Source organism: Lepisma saccharinum, chromosome 1 (assembly GCF_977018435.1).
Source record: "Lepisma saccharinum chromosome 1, izLepSacc3.1, whole genome shotgun sequence".
Classification (NCBI taxonomy): domain Eukaryota; kingdom Metazoa; phylum Arthropoda; class Insecta; order Zygentoma; family Lepismatidae; genus Lepisma; species Lepisma saccharinum.
Window position 1 is genome coordinate 85,799,064 of NC_139229.1, and position 20,716 is coordinate 85,819,779.

At 40.0% G+C, this 20,716-nt stretch overlaps 1 protein-coding gene across 1 annotated transcript in view; it reads right to left on the reverse strand.

Annotated features, from left to right (window-relative positions):
• The window catches only part of LOC145997309 (spondin-2-like), a 68,351-nt gene extending 49,953 nt beyond the window's left edge, over window positions 1-18,398 (reverse strand). The window contains exon 1 of the mRNA XM_083134213.1: window positions 18,048-18,398. Coding sequence (XP_082990339.1) covers window positions 18,048-18,264 — 217 coding nt within the window. The 5' untranslated portion in view covers window positions 18,265-18,398. The remainder of the gene's footprint in view (window positions 1-18,047) is intronic.
• Between the last annotated feature and the right edge of the window lie 2,318 nt (window positions 18,399-20,716).

Here is a 20,716-nt window from a genome sequence, read left to right on the forward strand (position 1 = left end):
TGGGTGGCTATTTTTCACTCCCCTTTGGCAGAAATAAGCCACTTTCCTTCCTTCAAACAGCGTGAAGGACACAAAATGTGCATGTCCTGTTCAGGATAAGAGCCAAGAAGGAATGGCAGATTGGTGAAAACCGAAATAGCCCTCGAAGATTAATAATCCGCCTGAAAAATGCGCCACTGAGGTCTAAAGGTGAAAGGTACGTTCAACAGACACCCTTGACATTTTCTCTTACGGTAGGAATCACTACTAGTTGCTGTGTGTCTTGGTGGATGTTTGATTGGCTTATTTCCCTTCCCTTCTCTGCTACTTTTGGCTAATCGCAAGGATGACGATGAGTGTTGATACACGATTAAATTGATGAAGGGGTACTCACAAAAACACCCATGCCAGGATTCTAACCCGGGAAAGAGTGAGTTTTGTGAGTGAGTGTTTTTGTTTTAAGTCGAGTTAATGCACAGATAGGCTAATAGGGACTAGACCAACAGTTTAAAATGGGATCCGAACCACTATGAGGCTCCGTCGGGTATCGAACCCGGGATCCCTTGGTTACAAAGCGACGACGTTTCCACTACGTCATCGTGGAGGCCCCCGAATTACAGAATAAGAAAGGAAGTAAGAGGGAGAGAGAGAAAGAAATTAGGATGATAAAATGTGCGAAAAAGAGAGACGTAGAAAAGCGAGTGCGTTAGTACAGTGAATACATTTCTGTACAACACGTTTATACGCATACGCACTCTAAATTATCAATATATACGCACCTCCAGCCAAGGGCGCCCGCAAAGGGGGGCAGGAGGGTACTTGACAGCCTCCCCCCTCAAGATATCTAGAAAATAAATTATCCAAGTACTGGTAATGCTTTATGCGAATTCTTTTCACTGGGAGGGAAGGTTCACCCCCCCTTTTCTCACTTTAAGCACTGTTGCCCTCCTGAGAAAAAATCCTGCTGGCGTCCTTGCCTCCAACCCACCTGCTGGTGTCATCCCTAGGTAGAGCAACACTATTACATGTGACTACAAGGTGGAGGAAGAATAGAAAGTACCGTTGTACTGTGGCGCCATGGATTCTGATAATGATCCAAACTGGCTGTCACTTCGATATAACAGTTACAGCAACGAGTTTTATTCGTTGTTTAGTTCCGTCCCATTTGTCTCACTTGCAGGCTGCGCGCTTTCTACTTGCCCTCTTTGACCCCTCCAACACTCTCTACCGTGTGCTTCAGCCTTATCAGCTGCCGCGTGGTTGTCCACAGAGGAGCTTTCTCGTTTTGTCTTTTGTGTTGGTGCATGCACAACAACAGGCAGAACGAGTTGCATATCCTTTCCTCTTGCACATTCTACCCGCGGGCAGGAATGCACTTGGCAAACAGGCAATGGGTGCTTTGAATTCCACATACCTCTCTCTCTCTCTCTCTCTCTCTCTCTCTCTCTCTCTCTCTCTCTGACCCTTTCTTGGTATCCTTCCATTTATCTCTTTCTCTTCTCTCTCACGCACTCTCTCTTTCTTTCTACGTATCTCTGTTAGTCTTTCTTTGTTCTTGTGCATCTCTCTCTCCACACCATCCTCTTATCTCTTCTAATTTCTTTCTTTCTCTACCCTTTTCTCTCTCTCACCTACGTATTTCTATATGTTGTTTGATAGGTCATCCTCTCTTTCTTTCTTTCTCTCTCTCTCTCCATATCTCTGCCTGTTCTCTTCTCTCCTTTGTCTTTCTCTGTCTGTGTGTGTGTGTGACAGTTCTTGCCATTCTTTCCCTCTCTGTAACTTTTCTCCCCTTGCTAAGTCATCCTCTCTCTCTCTCTCTCTCTGTCTCTCACTCTCACTCTGTGTGTGTGTGTGTGTGTGTGTGTGTGCGCGCGCTTGCCTGCCAGCTTCTCTCTCTTTTTAAAGTGTGTAGCAAAAATGTAATTCGTTACGGTGACTTTGTACATAGAATTGTGATTGAGTGTCATTATTCTGTCAAAATGAGGTTACATGGCATATTAATACTATGAATGCTTTCTTACTGTATAAATACTCTGCACATTGAGTGAATTTTAGTCAAACCGATAGAACATCGGACGACCTGGGATTCGGTATCTCATCTGGGAGCTTCTCCGACAATATCCCTGCATAAAATGTCTCTGGGGCTTACTTAATCTCTAAACAATGGGTACCTGTGGCAATCTCGGGACGGTAAGATAGACGGAGCGTTGTGCTGATCACGTCACCTCAGTAACTGTCATACACACTGTCCTCATGGAACAGTGCACTGCGCAGGATATAGCTTTATCTTTCCCCCTAACTGCTGAAGCGGCACTCTCAAAGAACACCCATTCTACGGCTGGGATTTGAATCCGAAACTCCTGGCGTCGTAGCGCGCTGTGCTAACCACTAAACCACGGAGGTCGGCTTATATGGCTACATATAATATATAATGTTGGGATAAATTTTCGCAAATTTTTGGATAAAATTTCCTTCCAAGAAAAGGAAGAAACTATTAGAATGGCAAAAGTAGCAATAGAAAAGGAACATTTTCTATCTGTGAGGAAAATAATGCGAAAGGAGGTTACAACCACGGTTCTTGGCGTTCCTCAACTGTTCACCATGGTTTCCTTTACGGCTACTGTCGCATGTGGGTGTTAGTAGAAGGTGCTTGACCCCTCTGGGTCATCCCAATTTCTAACAGGTCCGCTTCTGACATAGTCGTTTGTTTGACGCAACATGTGGGAACTCCTCAGAGAAGATGATGTACGATTAGCCATATTTGGCTCCGGTGGCAACGGAGAAGTCATTTAGCATCAGGCACAGGTGACGAAAGGCGTCATCAGGTAATGAAGTGAAATCTGGCTTGTACTAAATTCACACACAGCATTAAAGCTCGGTGAGTTCCACACGGTTTGCATCTGACTGGCATGTAGGGTACCCTAGTTCGATTCCTGCAACTAGGTAGGGAGTTTCCCTAGCGGACTAATATATTCCTATAGGGGATAAAAAGGTCAAAGCCTTCCCGGTAGCGTAGCGGTAACGTCCTAGCTTGTAATCAATTGGTTCGATACCACGGGAGAACAAAGCGGTTCGGTTTGATTGATTTGGTTTATTTTACTTCGCACTTTTTGTCACTTCTTGGCTAATCGCGAAAATGAGGATGAATTATAATATGATGAGATTAATAAAGGGACAGTAAGAAAGAACACCCCGTCGAGATTGGATTCGAACCGGGGACACCTGGCGTCCTAGCACGCTGCGCTAACCACTCCGCCACGGAAGCCGGCATATGGTGGATCGGATCCCATTTTGAAACTGTGGGCCCAATCCCGTTTAGACTATCTGTGCATAAAGTAGACTTAAAAAAATGTACTGTTTTATCAGAAAAGCTGGTCGTGAAGGAGTTACAATTATTACACATTGTAAAAAATGATTGAAGAATTGGTGATCTAATGCTGTTCATTTCCATCACATTTAAACTCATTTAATAGTTAAATGCATTACATAATTACCACAATTAGTGTAATTTTAATGATTATGTATTTTTTACAAATACATTTACGGTGCATGCAACTGTAATTTGTAATCATTATCTAACTTTATGCATGATAACATATTAAAATTTAAATAAAAATGGTTGCTTACCGTTGTAATACATTAACGGGCAGACTATTAAATTTTAACAGTAGAATTTTGAACATGTTTTGTAACTTCTAAGATGGGCACGTCACTATTTCCAGTCATTCTTCTTGAAACATATCAATATTATTTTTAAATTAGCTTCTATTTTTTCGATTTATCCTTGTAATCCTAGTGTAATATAAAGTTCCACAAGAAATATGAAGAAAGACAGCTGTTAGAGACTGATGCTATAAACTGATATTTATTATTCACACTCAAGATCGTGTTTTCCATAGTTAAAACAGTGCCTTGTATTGTTTCATCTGTGATCTACAACTTTTGTTTGGAAATTTTTCTATAACGTTCACAGTTTAAGAGTAATTTGTCAAAATATTCACGATTCTCATGAAAAATGGTAAATTTATTTTTCAAAGTTGTGTGGTATAAAAGCAAGAAATACTAATTCTGATCCTACGTAGGGGAGGGGTCCTACTGTGGTGCACTTCCTCTGATTTTAGTATGTGTTAGTTGTCAATTAGATTTAATTCCCAGTTACATGTTATGTACTAGCGAACAGTTGGTACCAATAGCTGTCAATTATTATCCTCCCTCAAGGTCCACCATCAAACAGCTAACACAGCAATCAACTAATTTTAAGACATACAAACGCCCTCCAACGGCTGGTTTTTATGTCTTGAATTTCAGTACAATGATGAAATATTCATAAGACAAAAGACAAACTGTGTCGTTTTGACACTCCCACACACCAAGTCGCTACTGAATCCCGTCGTGTATTTTCGGGCGCGGCTGAGTCAATGTCTAAAAAAGGAAAGGAAATTCAAGAGCAACATAGTTTAGGAATTTGTTTCCTGAATCCTACTCCAAACTAGTCCGCCGGTGTGGAAAAGTCATCAGTGGCGCACGAGCGGCAGAAGAACAAAACAGTCGCATGGAACCTTACATGTTCCCCCCCCGCAAAAGGTCTGGCGCTGGGTGCCAGGAAATACGAGAATATAGGGCAGCTTTCAACCGCTGTCGTTACGACCTCTGAAGGACATTTTGATCTCTCTGTCTAGGGTAGAGCCGTTTGCAGTGAACCGGGGTTTTTCAAACTGAGCGTCGCGTCGAGAAGAAATCAAATATGAAACACAAAAATTCGAAACATTGTAAAGATGCAAGATCTACAGGAAAGTTGTTGTCATTGTTGTTGTATGTAGAAAGAGTATGTAGGTTAGAGTGCTGAATCGAGGCCTTTTTGCTCGATCGTCTAATAGTTCCCCCTATGGCTTACGGAATGGACAGTTTCTTCCCTCGAGCGAATAACGCTCGAAGCCAAATGACAGTAATTTGTCTGTGGTAGTGGTCCCTCAAATATGGAGCATGAAGCGAAAGACGCAGTGAAATTGAAACTAAAGTGAAGATAGTCATCATCTCCATGTTAAAATGTAATGTTGTCTATCTTACCAGTACATTGCAGAAAATGAATAGATGATTATGGGCTGAAACTACCAGGATGGCTTTATATATATATATATATATATATATATATATATATATATATTTGTACGATTATTGTCACATTGAAATTATATATGATATTCTGCATATTCAAGCGTATCACGCTTGATCGTGGGAGATTCGATCGAGCGAGAGTGGTCTCATGCAGTACTTTAATGTAGTTGTTGCCTATGTCAAACGAAGTCAGGGCCTCCCCGATGGCGCAGTGGTAGCGTCGTCGCTTTGTAATCAAGGGGTCCCGGGTTCGATACCCGGTGGAGGCACAAGTGGTTCGGATCCCACCTTAAATTGTAGGTCCAGTCCCGATTAGCCTTACTGTGCATAAAGTGGACTTAAAACACCAAATCAATCAATCAAAATCAAACAAAGTCCAATACCTACGTGATAGCAATCTCTGTATATTTTTTTCTTATACAGCCATTGCTACAAGTGGGGGACGCGAGGTGATTAAATTCCCCGAGTTAAGAAAATTTTCAGAAAGCATCACCCCCGTAGGCATTCCCCCGCACTGCAATTCTCCATGTTGAACCCCCCCCCCCCAGCTATCCACAAATTTGACCAAGCTCCATAGCTAGGATTTTCCACTTCGAGCACCGCATACAACTCCATAATTTTATTCCTATTTTGTATTTTTAAACTTAAGAAAATACAAAGTGATAATATTACTGATTATTTTTTAAAAATAACACCAAATTGGCTTTGGTTATTTTTTTCAAGTGTTGAGCACAGGGGCGTCGAAAGGAAAGTGTGACACGTGACGACGATTCGCACTCAAAAAGTTTGGAACTCCTTATAAGCTTAGTTCCAATAATGTATTTGTGGTTAGGTTATGAGGGCCAGGTGAAGAGCTCGTAGCAATTAGTTTTGGCGCGTTTGGTGGAAGATGGATGCGCCCCGCACCACACGCTCGTGATACCCCCCTTGTATGCAGTTCTCGTATGGTTTATTTTTTTGTTATTAAGCGTGACTTTTCCTACATTTTTGGCTAATCGCGACGATGAAAATGAGTGATGATAAGATGAAATTGATGGACACTTACAAAGAATACGCATGCCCAGGCCAGGATTCGAACCCGGGTCCTCCTGGGGTCCTAGTGCTTAGTGATAACCACTCCGCCATGGAGGTCGGTGGTATCTACGTGTATACTAAGCATGACCGTCCCTCTGCTACTCGTCGCATCGCAATCATCTGAGAACAGGAAAAACCCAAATCAGTTGACAGATTCCATTGTCAAGGTACTTCTTGGAGAAGGTCAGTAGCCTGTGGAGTTCTCTCTTTGTCCTTTTCTCCGTCGCCATCTACCACGCGCCTGTTAACGAGCCTGGCAGTGTTTACCAGGGTGTCGAAAGCTCCTTCTTCGACATTCGCTTGTTTACAAATAAGAAGACGAAGAAAGCGACGAAGGAAGGAACCCATTTTCTTGCTTCAGGACATCAATCCTTGAGGATAATACATTACCGCGGTGACTGATCTAAATATACAAGCCGTAAGCGAAGGAGAAAATATTGTTGCAGACTTTCGTGTGGTTTTATAAATAGTAAACGAATCTCGCCACCCTTAGTTGCATGCTAGCCAGATTAGAGGCGGCACAAAAGTGGGACAGAGTGGGCCATGGCCCACCCTGTCAAAAAAATCTAATAAAATTACAATGAAGGTATGCACATTCTGTCCCGGGAATCTCTGGAGCAAGCGAACGAAATCAAGTCGTCTTCGCAAAAGTATTGAATACTTCAATTTACTTCATCAAAATAAGAAGCAATAATGCAATCAGTTTCGACCTGAATAATTGGTATTGTAGAATACCCTTTAACTGAAGCCGAAGGGGAGGCATGTTACTATTAATAATAAGAGTACGATTAATTCGACTCGAGAGGGCTCGACCAATGAACGCGGGAGGGGGAAGTGATTGCATGGAGGGGAAAACGCGGCTGCAGCTACCTGCCGTTTACACTGCTTTGCTCCGTCCACTCGCTTTCTCCCCTTCTCTACCGTTATGCCAGGCTTTGCTCCACAGATTACCGAAACAAAGTGTAGATCGTTGTGAATGTGATGAGAAACATTAGAAGATTAAAACCCAGGATCACAGGTTTCAGTACATGGAGTTCTGAACCTAACATTTAACACTTTTGTGATTCAACATCGGAATTTACGAAGGAAAAGCAAATTATACAAATTTCAATGTTATTACGTCACCCGAACAATAAGTGGAAATTTAAATATTGGCGGTAAAGCAAACTATTCAAATTTTCAATTACTGTTTGGGTGACGTAATAACAATGTTGTCAACTCGCACTAAAAAGGCAGTCGCCGCCCTGAGCCAGATGAAAGGGTGGTCTAACCTTCAGGATACAAAATTAGTGGTGGTATCATAGAAGTTGTATGCCACACCTTTGGCGCGAGGGGTTTCAGGGGTTAACTTCCCGGTATGAACACCAAAATTTCCGTGCCTAAACAACATCACGAGCAAAACCAGATCACAGCGCTGCGGGTACGCGATTCGACCCGACGATCACGTGCCATCTAACGAAAAATCAATTTGGAAGATCGTGCCTCTCAAAAGCCTGTTCAGCCGCAGATAATGAAACGTCGAATTGCTTTTTTTTCAGTCATCGCAACCATGAAGATAATGTGTCAGGGCACATCCACAAAGAATCATCATTCGTACCTGAATCCAGAATTGCTGGCCTAGATGCGTGTTATGTTAACCACTAAACGACTACACCATCAAGACCGCCAATATACTAAGACAAATATCCTGAACGCAGATATCAGTACATTTGAAGGGTAACATTGAAAACATGCTGGGGGTAGATATCATTTTAAAATGGGCCATGTTTCTCTGCAAAATTAGTAGAAATCTACTAATAATGTTCATTATTTTAATAATTTATTTGTAATTGCAACCAATATTGTAATAACTTCCTTTAAAAGATGTTCCCCATGTATTTTTTCTCGTCATATGCACGTGATAGTTGGAGGTGTAGTGTTCGATTAATACGAGCGAATCGTATGGTGAACATTATTATCCAAAAGGTTATGAAAGTAGTACAACTCTAGTTTTACTGGTTTAACTTCCAAGTTATGATACACAATCTAATATTATTGCCGTGCTGTATTGAAAATTCGTTTTTGTTGAACAAAATCGCAAACCACAAACTTAATTATAGTATAAATATTTTATAAGTAACTAATTTTCCTATATCTGTTTGATAATAAATTAATTCATTCTCTTGTATATTCACACACTAGGTTTATAATTACTGTTGAGTGAGACTGCCATCTATGAACAACAAATTGTATTGTTTTAGTATATTCATAGCCCGCTAGTGAGTTATGGTATATTATTATATATAATAATTGATTAATTTGAAAATAAGATCCTTAGAAAAATATTTGGACCTAAAATGCAGTTGCGCAGGAACAGGGGGTACAGGGGTACATTATACCCTCCTAAATTTTTGAGGGGGAACAGTACCCTCCTAAATCCGTAGATCAAGTACCCCTGTACCCCCTAACATAATTTGACAGGCACAAGATGCTGGTGTCACAATAACCTATTTTCTAATAGCTCAACACAAAAATATTATATTGTTTACATATCTTTCTTTGCAATATAACTCAAACCATTGTAAACGTATTCTACTACATTGGCGTACTAGTTTGCTTTATTTGTGCTCTTGGATTTTTTTTTAAGGAGATGGAACTTGTTTAAAAAGAGTGTGAAGCGGTGAAATAAGATAAAGTTTACTTTCAGGAAATCACGCTGCAGGTTAACTTCCTGTTTGTGTAAATGACGGGGGGTACACTTTTCTAAAGAGGTAGTCGATTGAGTGATAAAATAAAAAACTGTTTTAGAAAAATATACGATTACCTTCTTCCCCTTCGATTTTTCATATAGTTTTTTCCTAAACTAAATACTTCCACAATTGCCATACAAAATATTGTGGGAACTTTTACGACATATGAAATTATATAAACTTTTCATATTCCATCACTATGAACAGAATTTATATTTTTCCCATTTTATGCATACATAAATCCATTGAAAATACCATATAAATTATTTGTAAGATAATTCTATTTCTATTTAAACTGTAGATTTAGTCCCGATTACCCTACCTGAGCATAAAGTGAATCTAAAACAAGTTTGACAAACTTCTGAATCGAGACAAAAACGAGAGCAAGTATAAACAAGAATGAGAAGGACCTTTATACAGAAGACACATACCGTTCCTAGTTGAAATGGAACAGTGATATTTCCTAGGCATTGAAACAAGACGAGACTTGTAATTTTATCAGAGGGAGGGATACGCTTTGTGGGTTTACTATCTAAATAAGTTTATAGATGTTTGACAATAGTCCACCAGAAACACAGGCTTCCATTAATGTAAACTTTGCATGCACCACCTTTTATATCTATTTATAAGTATGCTTATAATTGGACATTGTTTAAAATAAAATCTAATTTTCGTATAGAATGGAACACAAATCAACACATTCGAAGTTCAATTCTAAATTCAAACTAAAGAAAATTTTACAAATCAGGTGAATAGACAAGATGTTCGATGCTAGTGTTGCCCACGGGACGAGACGGGACAGGCTTTTAAAAATTCGAGACGAGACGAGATTGATCATGTGTCCCGAGACAAACGAATATTTTCGAGACGAGACAGCATTTCACAGCATTTCCACGAGACGAGACAGTCCAAAGTCTCGTCTCGTGGGGAACACTATTCGATGCTCTTCAAGTTACTTTGTCAAGATCACTGTGGTGCTTAGATTTGATCCATTTTGTTGCATTTTTTCAAAATCAAAGCAATGCACTAGAAGTCAATTTATTGAAAGGAAAGCAACTTTAAGGTATGGCAATTTTAAAATAATTTCTCCGATCAGTTAAGGTTAGATTCATAGCACTGAATTTTCATTGGACATTCAGTCCATTTTCGATTTGATAAACAAGTGAGGTGGCAATGCGTTTTGAATTTTCTTTTATTCCCATTCATCTTCGCCATTAGCCAAAGTTGGTATTAAAGCGAAAAATAATAATTCAATAAAGTGGGCTTGTGGAGCGTCGTAAAGTATAGGCCATTACATTATAAATGATCACGTACTATGTCAAATATGTCACTATTTCAAACTTGAACCTCTCGCGAGTCGATTGGGAACCTCATGACTCAGATTTTAAAAAGATGCAACAAGATACTACAGCTCTAAGCAAGAACATCAAGGAAAGCGATCCAACAGGGCACCATGTTTTCGATAGATAAATACTTGTGGAACACGCTCCAGAAGTCTGTGAAAATAACGAATACATGGCATCTAAAAGAGGCTACATATGTTATGGTACACATCTGCCATAAATTGTTTGATGTTATTTTTATATATACTTATGGGACTATAAAATTAACTGAAATCAACTGGAACTATATAAGTATATTTAATAATACAGTCTGCAATAACCAGTGAGTCCCTGGTTGGGATGTGCCATTCGTAAGCAGAGGTTTGGATGGTTCAAGACAGAGGTTGGGAAAATTTCCCCCGTCCCCTTTCAAATCGCACTCTGCATTAATATTAATAGATGTGTGTTTGTTGGCGACTTTTGTATTAGAAATCTCTGATTTTCCGTTCCCTTAAATTACAAATGAACCAAGAGCGAGGTCTATAGCTGCATATGTTTTAGAATTGCTATATGTTTTTCAAACTTGTTTTTAGGTAACGATAGATTCTAAACTATAAAGAAATAAAAAAATATTTATCAAAACCTTCGATTAAAAAACAGAAATTCATGTGTGGTGTTCTAAAATTGAATTTTCCATTATCCCTATATATATAAGTATGTAGTAAGGGAAATTCCATTTTAGAACACTATATATATATATAGTGTTTTTATGTGTGTGGAATTTGAATTTCGTACCCCCACAAATGAAAAACGCGTTCCTGTGCCACTGTTAAAAAGGGTGATGAGACAGGTGAGTGGAGACGGTTTCATAATTTAGACCTGCATAATCTGTATTCATCTCCAGATATTATAAGAATAATTAAATCAAGAATACTTAGGTGGGCAGGCTATGTGGCACGAATGGGAGAGGAAAGAAGAGTTTACAGGATTCTTGTTGGGAAACCTGATGGTAAGAGACCTGTAGGAAAGACAAGACGAAGATGGAGGGATAACGTTGAGATGGACCTAAAGGAAATCGGTAAGGATGGAAAAGACTGGATTGATGTTGCCCAGGATAGGGACGGATGGAAGGCTTGTGTTGCTGCAGCCATAAACCTTCGGGTTTAAGAAGGCTAGAGAGTTAGTTAGTACATTACTTTGCCTCTGAGAAGATAAAAATTATGGCTGATGTAATATTCTATATGGTTTTAAGGTAGAACTTCCGCTACGTTTCTAAGTATTACAGAGGTTCCTGAGATATGAATAATCTGAAAGAACAGGCCCATAGTGTTGTTCTATAAAACTGTTTTCCACTTCCGGTTACGCGAGCAATTCAACCTATACGTAATGCGTAAATATCGCCATTTTTCCCCCATTGACGATCGTAACTAAGAAAACGAGAGAACGATACGGCTGTGGTTCTGCGTCAGAGAGTGTAAAGTTACACGGACAAGAAACAATACAATGAGCATCAACTATATAAGCTAACCGAATGTGCGTCATAAATGATCATAAAATTCATGGTCGCATTCTATCGGAACATTCAGTAGATTCCAGGGATTGTGGTTCGTATGACAATGAAGATTTTATGCAGTCATGTGCAGATGATGGTGGTGGTGGAGGTACTTCACATACGCCAGGCATTTGTAACTTTTTCAAAGTAGAGTGTAATAGTGGCGTAACCAGAGAATTTCGTGGGGGTTGGGGCAAGGGCACCGCAGGATTTTTCTGAGGAGGGCAGTCACGAAACTCTTTTATTATTATTATTATTGCTATTATTACTGCTTTATTGTCTTTATTTTTGTTGTTATTATTATTACATTACTTTTACTACTACTACTTATGTTTATTAAATTACATGCATGTGTAATTTCCATATTCTGTATATCTATATACAATTTGCATAACTATATAATTAACATTAATTCATGTAGGACAAAAACCTGTTTTTCATAGTTAGATAATCAGTGTAAAATAGACTGTAAGCTTAAATGTAACTCTATTTCAAATAATAATAATATTATTTGCTGTAACTTACGGCCTGTAAGTCACAGAAAACAATACTTTTTTGTTATAAAATATCTCTACAATTTCACCATTCGAATCACATTAACTCTTTCCAGAAATCTCAGGAGGGGAAGTGGCCCCAGCCCCTACCCCCACCCCTTCCTGCGAACAGGCGCCCATGGTTCGGAGTCAACTATGCTTCTGTGGTCATGGCAACTAAATCTATTTTTACCTTGCTTTCTCTTCTTCTTCATTTGTTTATCTAGTCTCTCTCTCTCTCTGTTAACCTCATTGCCTATCCCTTCAATCTTTCTTTCTCTGTCTAGTTTTCTTCTTTCTCGAACTACCTTTCTCCATCTTTCTCCCTACCTGTCTTTCATTCCACCTTTCTTACTTTCCTTTTCATCCATTCTATCTTTATTTCTATCTTTCTCTTCTCCTACCTCTCTATCCCTTTCTTTTCTATTTCCTTCTTCCTCCATTCTCTCTTTCTTTAGCTGTTTATTTGTGTTCATTCTACTTCTATATATCTTTGTATCTTATCCATGCTATCTTTCTCTCCTTATTTTCTCTTCTATGTTCCTACGGCCTTCTTCGTCCATTCTCTCTTTCATTCTCTCTATATCTCCTTCTTTCTTACTTTCTTCTTTTTCCTCCATTCTCTATCTCTTTCTTCCTCTGTTTATGTATATTTTTTTCTCTCTACTTCTGTATCTCTGTCTTTCATGCTCCGTTCTCCCTTTTCTTCTTCTTTTAGTTTTCTTTGTTCTCATCTCTTTCTTCCTTCCTTTATTGTCTCCTCCCTTCTTCGTTTATTTTTCTGTCTCCTTCTCCCTGCCTCTCTGTGCCTCCCCGATGGCGAAGTAGTAACGTCTTCGCTTTGTATTCAAGGGTTCTCAGATTCGATACCCGGTGGAGACACATAGTGGTTCGGATTTCACTTTAAACTGTAGGTCCAGTCTCAATTAGCCTTTCTGTGTATAAAGTGGATTTAAAATCCATTCTCTTTATTTATTTCGCGCGTGAGTACGTGTGTTTGTGTGTGTGTGTGTGTGTGTGTACGATCTTGTGATTCTCGCTCCACTATGATTCAGAAAACAAGGTCGCGCATAACGGCAGAGAAGAGGAGAAAGCGAGTGATCAGAGTGAAGCAGTGCACGCTCCTGCAAACGGCTGGTGGTTGCAGTATCTTCCTCGTCCACGCAATCTCCTTCCCTCTCACGCGTTCATTGGTCGAGCCATCCCGAGTCACTACTTGCGCATGGGGTTGCTTTCGTTCGCTTGCTCCAGAGTTTCCCGGTACAGAGAGTAGTCTATTTGGGCTGACAGGAGAGCGACTAACACTATCTCACGGTGGGGGTTGGACCCATCTTTTCCCACCTGGTTACGACGCACCCGGAGAGTACTGGCCAATTAAGCTTGCTCATTATAATCCCACTTAAAGCCAGCACAATTTAACTTTTGTTCTCTTGTTTACCGAGGAATCTTATCTCCATGTTAAGAATTGTCTTCTAAAGGCACGTTTTTACACTTGAACGCTAGAAGCTTGTGACCTTGTTGAAATGCATTCATCCCAGCCTCAAGCTCCTTTGCGTAGGTTTCATGGAAGATCGTGGGTTCACGGTCGGACATGGGCAGTTGCATTGAACCTAGGGAACGTGTCAGGGCCTCAAAGGGTTGAACACGGAAACTGTCATCGCGTTATTTACTTTTAGATTCACGTCAGAGTTCTAAATGCACGCCCTTTAATAAGAATGCTGCAAGATCCAAATCTGGACACTGCACTTCAGCATGTTCTCCGGAGTGGATACCACAGCGCGCTACGACACCAGGGGCCCCGGTTCAAATCGTTGCCTGGGCATGGGTGTGTGTGAGTTTCCATTCATCAGTTTCATCATATCATCACTCATCCTCATCTTCGTAATTCGCAGCCACATTACACAATGGTTCGGATCTCACTTTAAACTCTAGGCCCAGTCCCGATTAGACTATCTGTGCATAAATTTGACTTTAAAACAAAACTTCAAACAGATTTTTCTTCGCGATTAGGTAAATGTGGCAGAAAAGCAAAGTAAAATAAACCAATTCAATTTAATCAATCAATCAAGCATATTGTCACGCTGCGAATGAAAAATATCTCATTTTCAGTGTGGTCTCGGGTTGCAAAGAACTCATAAATGCAAATGAGAAATTTAGTGTTTCTGCACCTGTTTGCATTCTTTTGCCCCTGCATTGAGCGACACTGGGGGTCCAACCAGTCTCTAAAGGTAGCTAGAGCGCGATGCTGATCTAATCATCTCAACGAATGGCCGTTACTGTGAACCCTCCCATATGCTTCGATGCATATTTCCATGTGCAAGGGGTAGCTTGTAACTTGTATATACTGTAATTATAACCAAAGAGCTAACCCATATGTCTGAAATGTCGAATAGTAGCTCAATTCTGATTTAAGCGAAATGTACATACGTATTCCTTATATTCCAAGAGCGTGTCGAGTATAGCCAAATTAACTGTCCATATCAACTTGTCTTAGATCGCAATATTTAAATTGCTGTGCTCTTGCCTGCAAGGGGGTAGAATTGGTATATAAACAGCTAATTGCAACTGTGTTCAGTGGCGTGCTAGAATATTCATGAGGGTGATATGGCCGTAAATGGAGCTATAATTTGCCTTTTCCTGCATTTTATATTCTTTTCAGAAATGCTGGGCCAGAGAGTGAGGTTATGGCACCCCCCGGGAAGTTATAGTTGAAACAAGCTTACACCTTCCCAAGTTATAAGAATGTAGCTCGAATGACGAAAGAAAAAATCAGAAGTGTGAAGCTTTCGAGCACAATTGTTTATTTTTCTCATATGCATCATGGCCTCCGATCGTTCTTGATAAGATTACAGCTCTTGACTCGAAGATTCCTAAATCAATCCCTAAGAAAACGTTAAATGAAGTTTGCATAAGCCTGTGTGGGTAATGAATAAATATAACTAGGGCTGAGCCGATACCGATACCGGAAAGTATCTGTTAGAATTCATCTACCGATAGCAGTCGATACTTTTCCGGCATGTTGGTCTTTCACAGGGTCCGCAACATTTTCGCCTAGTGTAATTAAAAATTAAATAAGACATTCCTTCAAATTTTGCACAAATAACTGTATTTTTTATTGCATAACATCTATTTTAATATTCTGATGTAATTCGTGAATATTATTTGTAAACTCATGCGCATGATTGGAGAATAATATTTACACACCAGTATTGGTCATTATTTTGATTCAGAAGTGGTTCAAAGTGGTATCGGCCCCGAGCTGTAGGGCCCCCGCTATGTTCTCTCTCTGTCATCCTGAAATTTTATATAATCCCAGAAATTCAGCAGTTACTGTCGCTTATTTAAAAAATGGATTTACGAAACAGAAAGTTGGTTCCCAGCAACATATCATATGACGACGTCTGCGATAAAAAGCAGAGGGGCCCGGGCAACTTGACATTATAGGTCTCCTCCGAAATTCAGAATTAAGTTACTTGCTCAAAGATGGCAATCGATAGGAAGCTTCTCTCATCTCATACCTTTATACCTACGTGGTTTTCGTAATAGTAGTGTAGTGTAGTACAGTTGTGAAAAGACTAGAAAGATTCAGTTGCTCAACCGGTCGATGGCTTATAGTTACACAATACCTAAACAAGTAAACTTGATAATTTATGACATTTTTTTATTACCAGTAATATTACGTGATATTTAAAATGTAAGCCCAGGGCAATTTTTCCCATTGTCCTTAGGTCCAGTAGCCCCAATTCCGCCACGCAGGGTATACAAAGTATACAGTGCTCGAAGTGCTCCAATCCCTCCAACATGCATTTCATCGAGTGACAAATTTTCAGTGAATAAAGTCCAGTCGCTGCTTAATTTTCTATCTCTCAAGACTTGAGTCCACCTCTATTTCTTAGCAGCAGATTGCAATTAACCCGAAGATATTAGGTCACCATTGACAATGTAGAGGTCCAGTTCAACCCCCGTAACTGAAATGATACGTTTGTTTCAGTATATAACTCATTATTCGTATTAGAAGGGTAATATGAGCGGCTCTTACGTTGAATCTTGGCCTGGCATAGCCAGAGGATGGCTTTTTGGGCTGAAGGTGCATTCACCTCTAAGTCCAAAAAAGGAGTGTTTACTAGCCTTTAAACAATTTACCCAAACAGTATTTTTTTTAAATATGTGTGTATTACATGTAACCTACATTAAAGAAACAACGCTTCGAACAAAAAATAGGAAGGATCACCAACAAAATAGTTGGCTGTGTGAAGCCTCCACCCTCCTTTAAAAAGAATCCTGGCTGTGTCACCGCGTTGAAGTAAGAGAAAATATTTCTCATCTCTTCATCCAGTTATTTATCGGAGATTCAGACCACCCTGATTTAGTTTCGACAAACTACTAAACTGATATATAGCCTAAGTCGATGTCGAAAAATGGGAAGGAAGGGTTAATTCATTTTACAACATGGGGGGTTGCTAACTATTGTGCGTCTGTCCCACTCTGGCATCATATCGATGTTTATTTTTTTCCACTGAGGGGGGCCCCAATATTTTACTTGCGGGGGGGGGGCAGAGAACTGCGGTACGCCACTGCCTGTCTCTCTCAATTTCATTCCCCCATTTCTCTATCTCTCTCTTTCTCCTACACACCACATTCTTTCTCTACCTCCCTCTACCAACTCTTGACTGCTTTTATTTTCATTTGTGTTTTTTATCGTCACTTTTCTACCACTTTTAGCTAATCGTGACAATGAGGATTAGTGATGATTTCATGAAATTAATGAAGAGACATTCACAAAGAACATCCATGCCCTGGCCGGGATTCGAACACGGGGTCCCTGTCATAAGAGCGCGCTGTTAACCACTGCGCCACAGAAATCGTGTCTCGTTGAATGAGAGAGAGCCTCTTCCGTGCGTTCTCGCAATCTTGTCCTTCCTTCCCTTTTACTCTCACTCTCTCTTTCTCCCTGCTTGTTGATAATATCGTTTCTTGCACTGGCCCAACCGAAAGTTAAACTTTTCTCGAAACGACACTTTTCAACGAATAAATTGTAATGATTTTACCGCTAAAGCGGCGCCAAGGATGGGCCACAGTGGGCTATGGTCCATCCTGTCAAAATGTAATTGACAAATGTTGTGATAAAAATAAAATACAAGTGTAAAGGCAATGATGGGCATGGGAAACTTTATAGGATTCGGATCCCGAGGCATCTAGTTTATCATGGAGGTCTGATCATAAAATTGAACACATTTTCAATGCAACATTGTGTCATCACCTTATAATCAATGGATCCTCTCTTCGATACCCGGTGATGGTTCGAACCCCACTTTAAACTGTAGATCGAGTCCCGATTTGTAAAGTGAACTTAATTAATTAATTATCGATTAATTTCGTTATTTTTACTTCGCATTCCTGCCACTTTTGGCTAATCGCGAAGATCAGTATGAGTGATGATATGATGAAATTGATGAAGGGACATTCACGAAGAACACCCATTGCTAGGCCGTACCCGGGGTCCCTGGCGTAATAGCGTGCTGTGCTAACCACTTCGCCGTGCATTTTGGTTAAAGTAGACTTAAAAACTTTACTCAAAATTTAAACCTTGTATTATTGGATAATAATTCCCTGTCTGGATCACTAATAAAATTATGAATATATTTTTTTTTCTTTTTTCACCAATGAAATCTGGGGCACCGTATTGCCCCTGAAAAATTCATACAAATATAAATATCTGAAGGAATGAATTTCTACTCACCAACCATCTTGGTCCATTGCGCCGCGGGTCTCATTTCCGGGTATTGTTTCGGAAACTTCTCTCTGTTCCAGTGCGTCGCTAGAATCACTTTGTAAATAGTCAGCCTGTCGTGTTCGCACCTCTCGCCTCCCATGCGGTGGATCTTGGTTCGAACCTCGGCGGCGGAGGCCAGCGCCTGGACGAGGAGAAGGGCGACGGTTACCGAACCCGAGCGCATGGCCGAAGGGATAAACGTCAAACGCGCAAGGGGAGAGACCGCGCCATGCACGGAAAACAAAAGACTGCGGTTGACAGAACGCACGATAAGTGGAGAGGAGTTGATATGAAACTGACGACAAGGTCTCCGGTCGTTCTTGGATGTCAGTTACGGCGCATGCGCCACGAGACCGCATCGGTGACTAGCTTTATATTCCTTCCGCCGTAAATATTTCCGATTCTGTAGGAGTTAAGGTGTTGTTAAAGGTCAAACGAAAGAAGAACAGGAGGCAACAAACCAAATAACTTACTTTGTCTTGTTGCGCTGCAAACCGGCTAACAAATCAACAATGCAATCTTGTTTCCGCCCCCGCAAGTAAAAAAGAGTAAATTAAGATGCAGATCCTTGTCTTTACCGGCGAAAATCTGTTGCAGGTGACGCAAATAGTCAATAAAGATCCCCCTCCTGACGTTCACGGCGTTTTGAAGAACATATGGTGAAAATACAGTCACACCCCACCATTTTCGTTCATCTCCTTGGAACGTTGCGCCACTCTAAGGGCATTGAACGGTCGAACGAAGTGGGCTTTCCTTTTGTGCCCGTGGCCGCAGAAGTACTAGTATGGAAAAGAAAAAGTGCTTAAAATTCAAATAGATATGTGTCGGTCAACAGCAATGGTTCTCAAAGTGTACTCCGCGGAGCCCTGAGATTCTGCGAAGACTCAGGGGATTCGTGCGTCTTTCCGTGAAAGGTATTTGATAATCTGCGATTAGGCGCCTTTTGGTGCAGCCCCAAGAAACATTACCAACTTATTAATCACAGAAATATGTTTCAATATTTCTTCCCGGCGTCAGTACGCATCTCTGTGAGAGTGCATTCTTAACTTGTTTCCACAAAAGTATAGTAATAGAAAGTAACTAGCCTGGACAAAGCGATATCAGGGGACAGCCCAGGGAAAAATTCTCCCCGAAAATTTTAGTAACCTGACAGAGCATTGGGATAATAGCTAAGAAATTTGGCAACCATGTTCACTTTCGCTTTTTTAATTCACTTTAATTCAACGCAAAACTTAATTTTTGTGTTTTTTTCGTAGTAATGAGCACTGATTTAGTCTTCTTTATAATTAAATGTCAAAATAAGGAACGATCTTAAAATTATCGTCCGTTTTGATAACTGCTAAATCAGCGGCGGCTCGTGACTTTTCAAAGATGCGTGCTACAACTGATGCTGTTTTTCATGTACTTATAATGTCCCCTAACCCCCCCCCCCCCCCCCCACACACACACACACACATACGTGCCGGCTCTGTTGCCACGAACGTTAAGTGCATGGTTCTAAGACTAGTAGGTTGGCTCATCCGGCGGACGACTTTCGTCCCTTCCAGCGCATTACGTCATCTGGTGAGCAAATGTCGCAGACAGCGGGTAGAAAACACATAGCAGGGGTTCTTTTTCATTGAATGAAGTTTTCCGGGGAAGGTTTAAAACCTTATTTACTGCTTAAAAGGACTGGTATTTCTTTGTGCACAAAGTCAGTAAAAGTAGGAATGAATAGAGCGTAGGGGAGGAGCATACGGAAGAAAACCTATAGCTAATTTAGTCGCTTTTTCGTCTGTATCTCAAGTTAACACATGTTGCATTGATTCTTGTAAGTGTTTGGACAATGTGATAATATTTTCGCATTTTCACCATGGCTGTTGCTTTTTTCTTCTATATTTCGCAAAGGCAAGTAACAGAAATGCTTTACCCGGTATTCGAACTTTTGTAACTCACTACACACTACTTGCGGTTACTAAATGATATATTGTCTGATGATACGTAAATTTAAAATGAAGCCTACGTTTTTAAATTCCTAAAATGTAACGTGTTAAAACACATTGTAAGATCCTTCAGTGTCATTGTACTAATTTCAGTTAGTTTAATATACCCATATCAGCGTTTGTGAAAAGTAGTAAAAAATAGGTTAAATATAGTACATAGGGAGGTAGTCACGGTAGTCAACCAAGATACAGTTCGTCGGGTAGAAACAGTATCAAAGAAACAACAAAAATCTAAATTGAATATTTTCTTTAATGGAAGAATGAAGAATATAAATATAAAATTTTATATAGTGTTTTTTTTTTGTAAATTATATTTCCAAAACGCCAAATGTTTAGTTACATTATTTATAATGTAAGTTTGTACTGCAATTTTTTTTTTGTTCAACACAAATTTTATAAAGTACACAAACAACATTACAGTACCACACTGGGGGGGGGGGGTTTACAGGGGTACATTGTACCCCCTACATTTTTGAAGGGGGTACTGTACCCCCTAAATAGATTCTAGTTGTACCCCTTGTACCCCCCCTCAGATACAAGATGCTACTGTTAAAAGAACCTAGTATTTTCTAATTGCTCAATATAAAAAGTGTAAATTGTAAGCATTATTTTCCTTACCACAGGAATTCAAACCGTTGTAAACTTATTCTACAT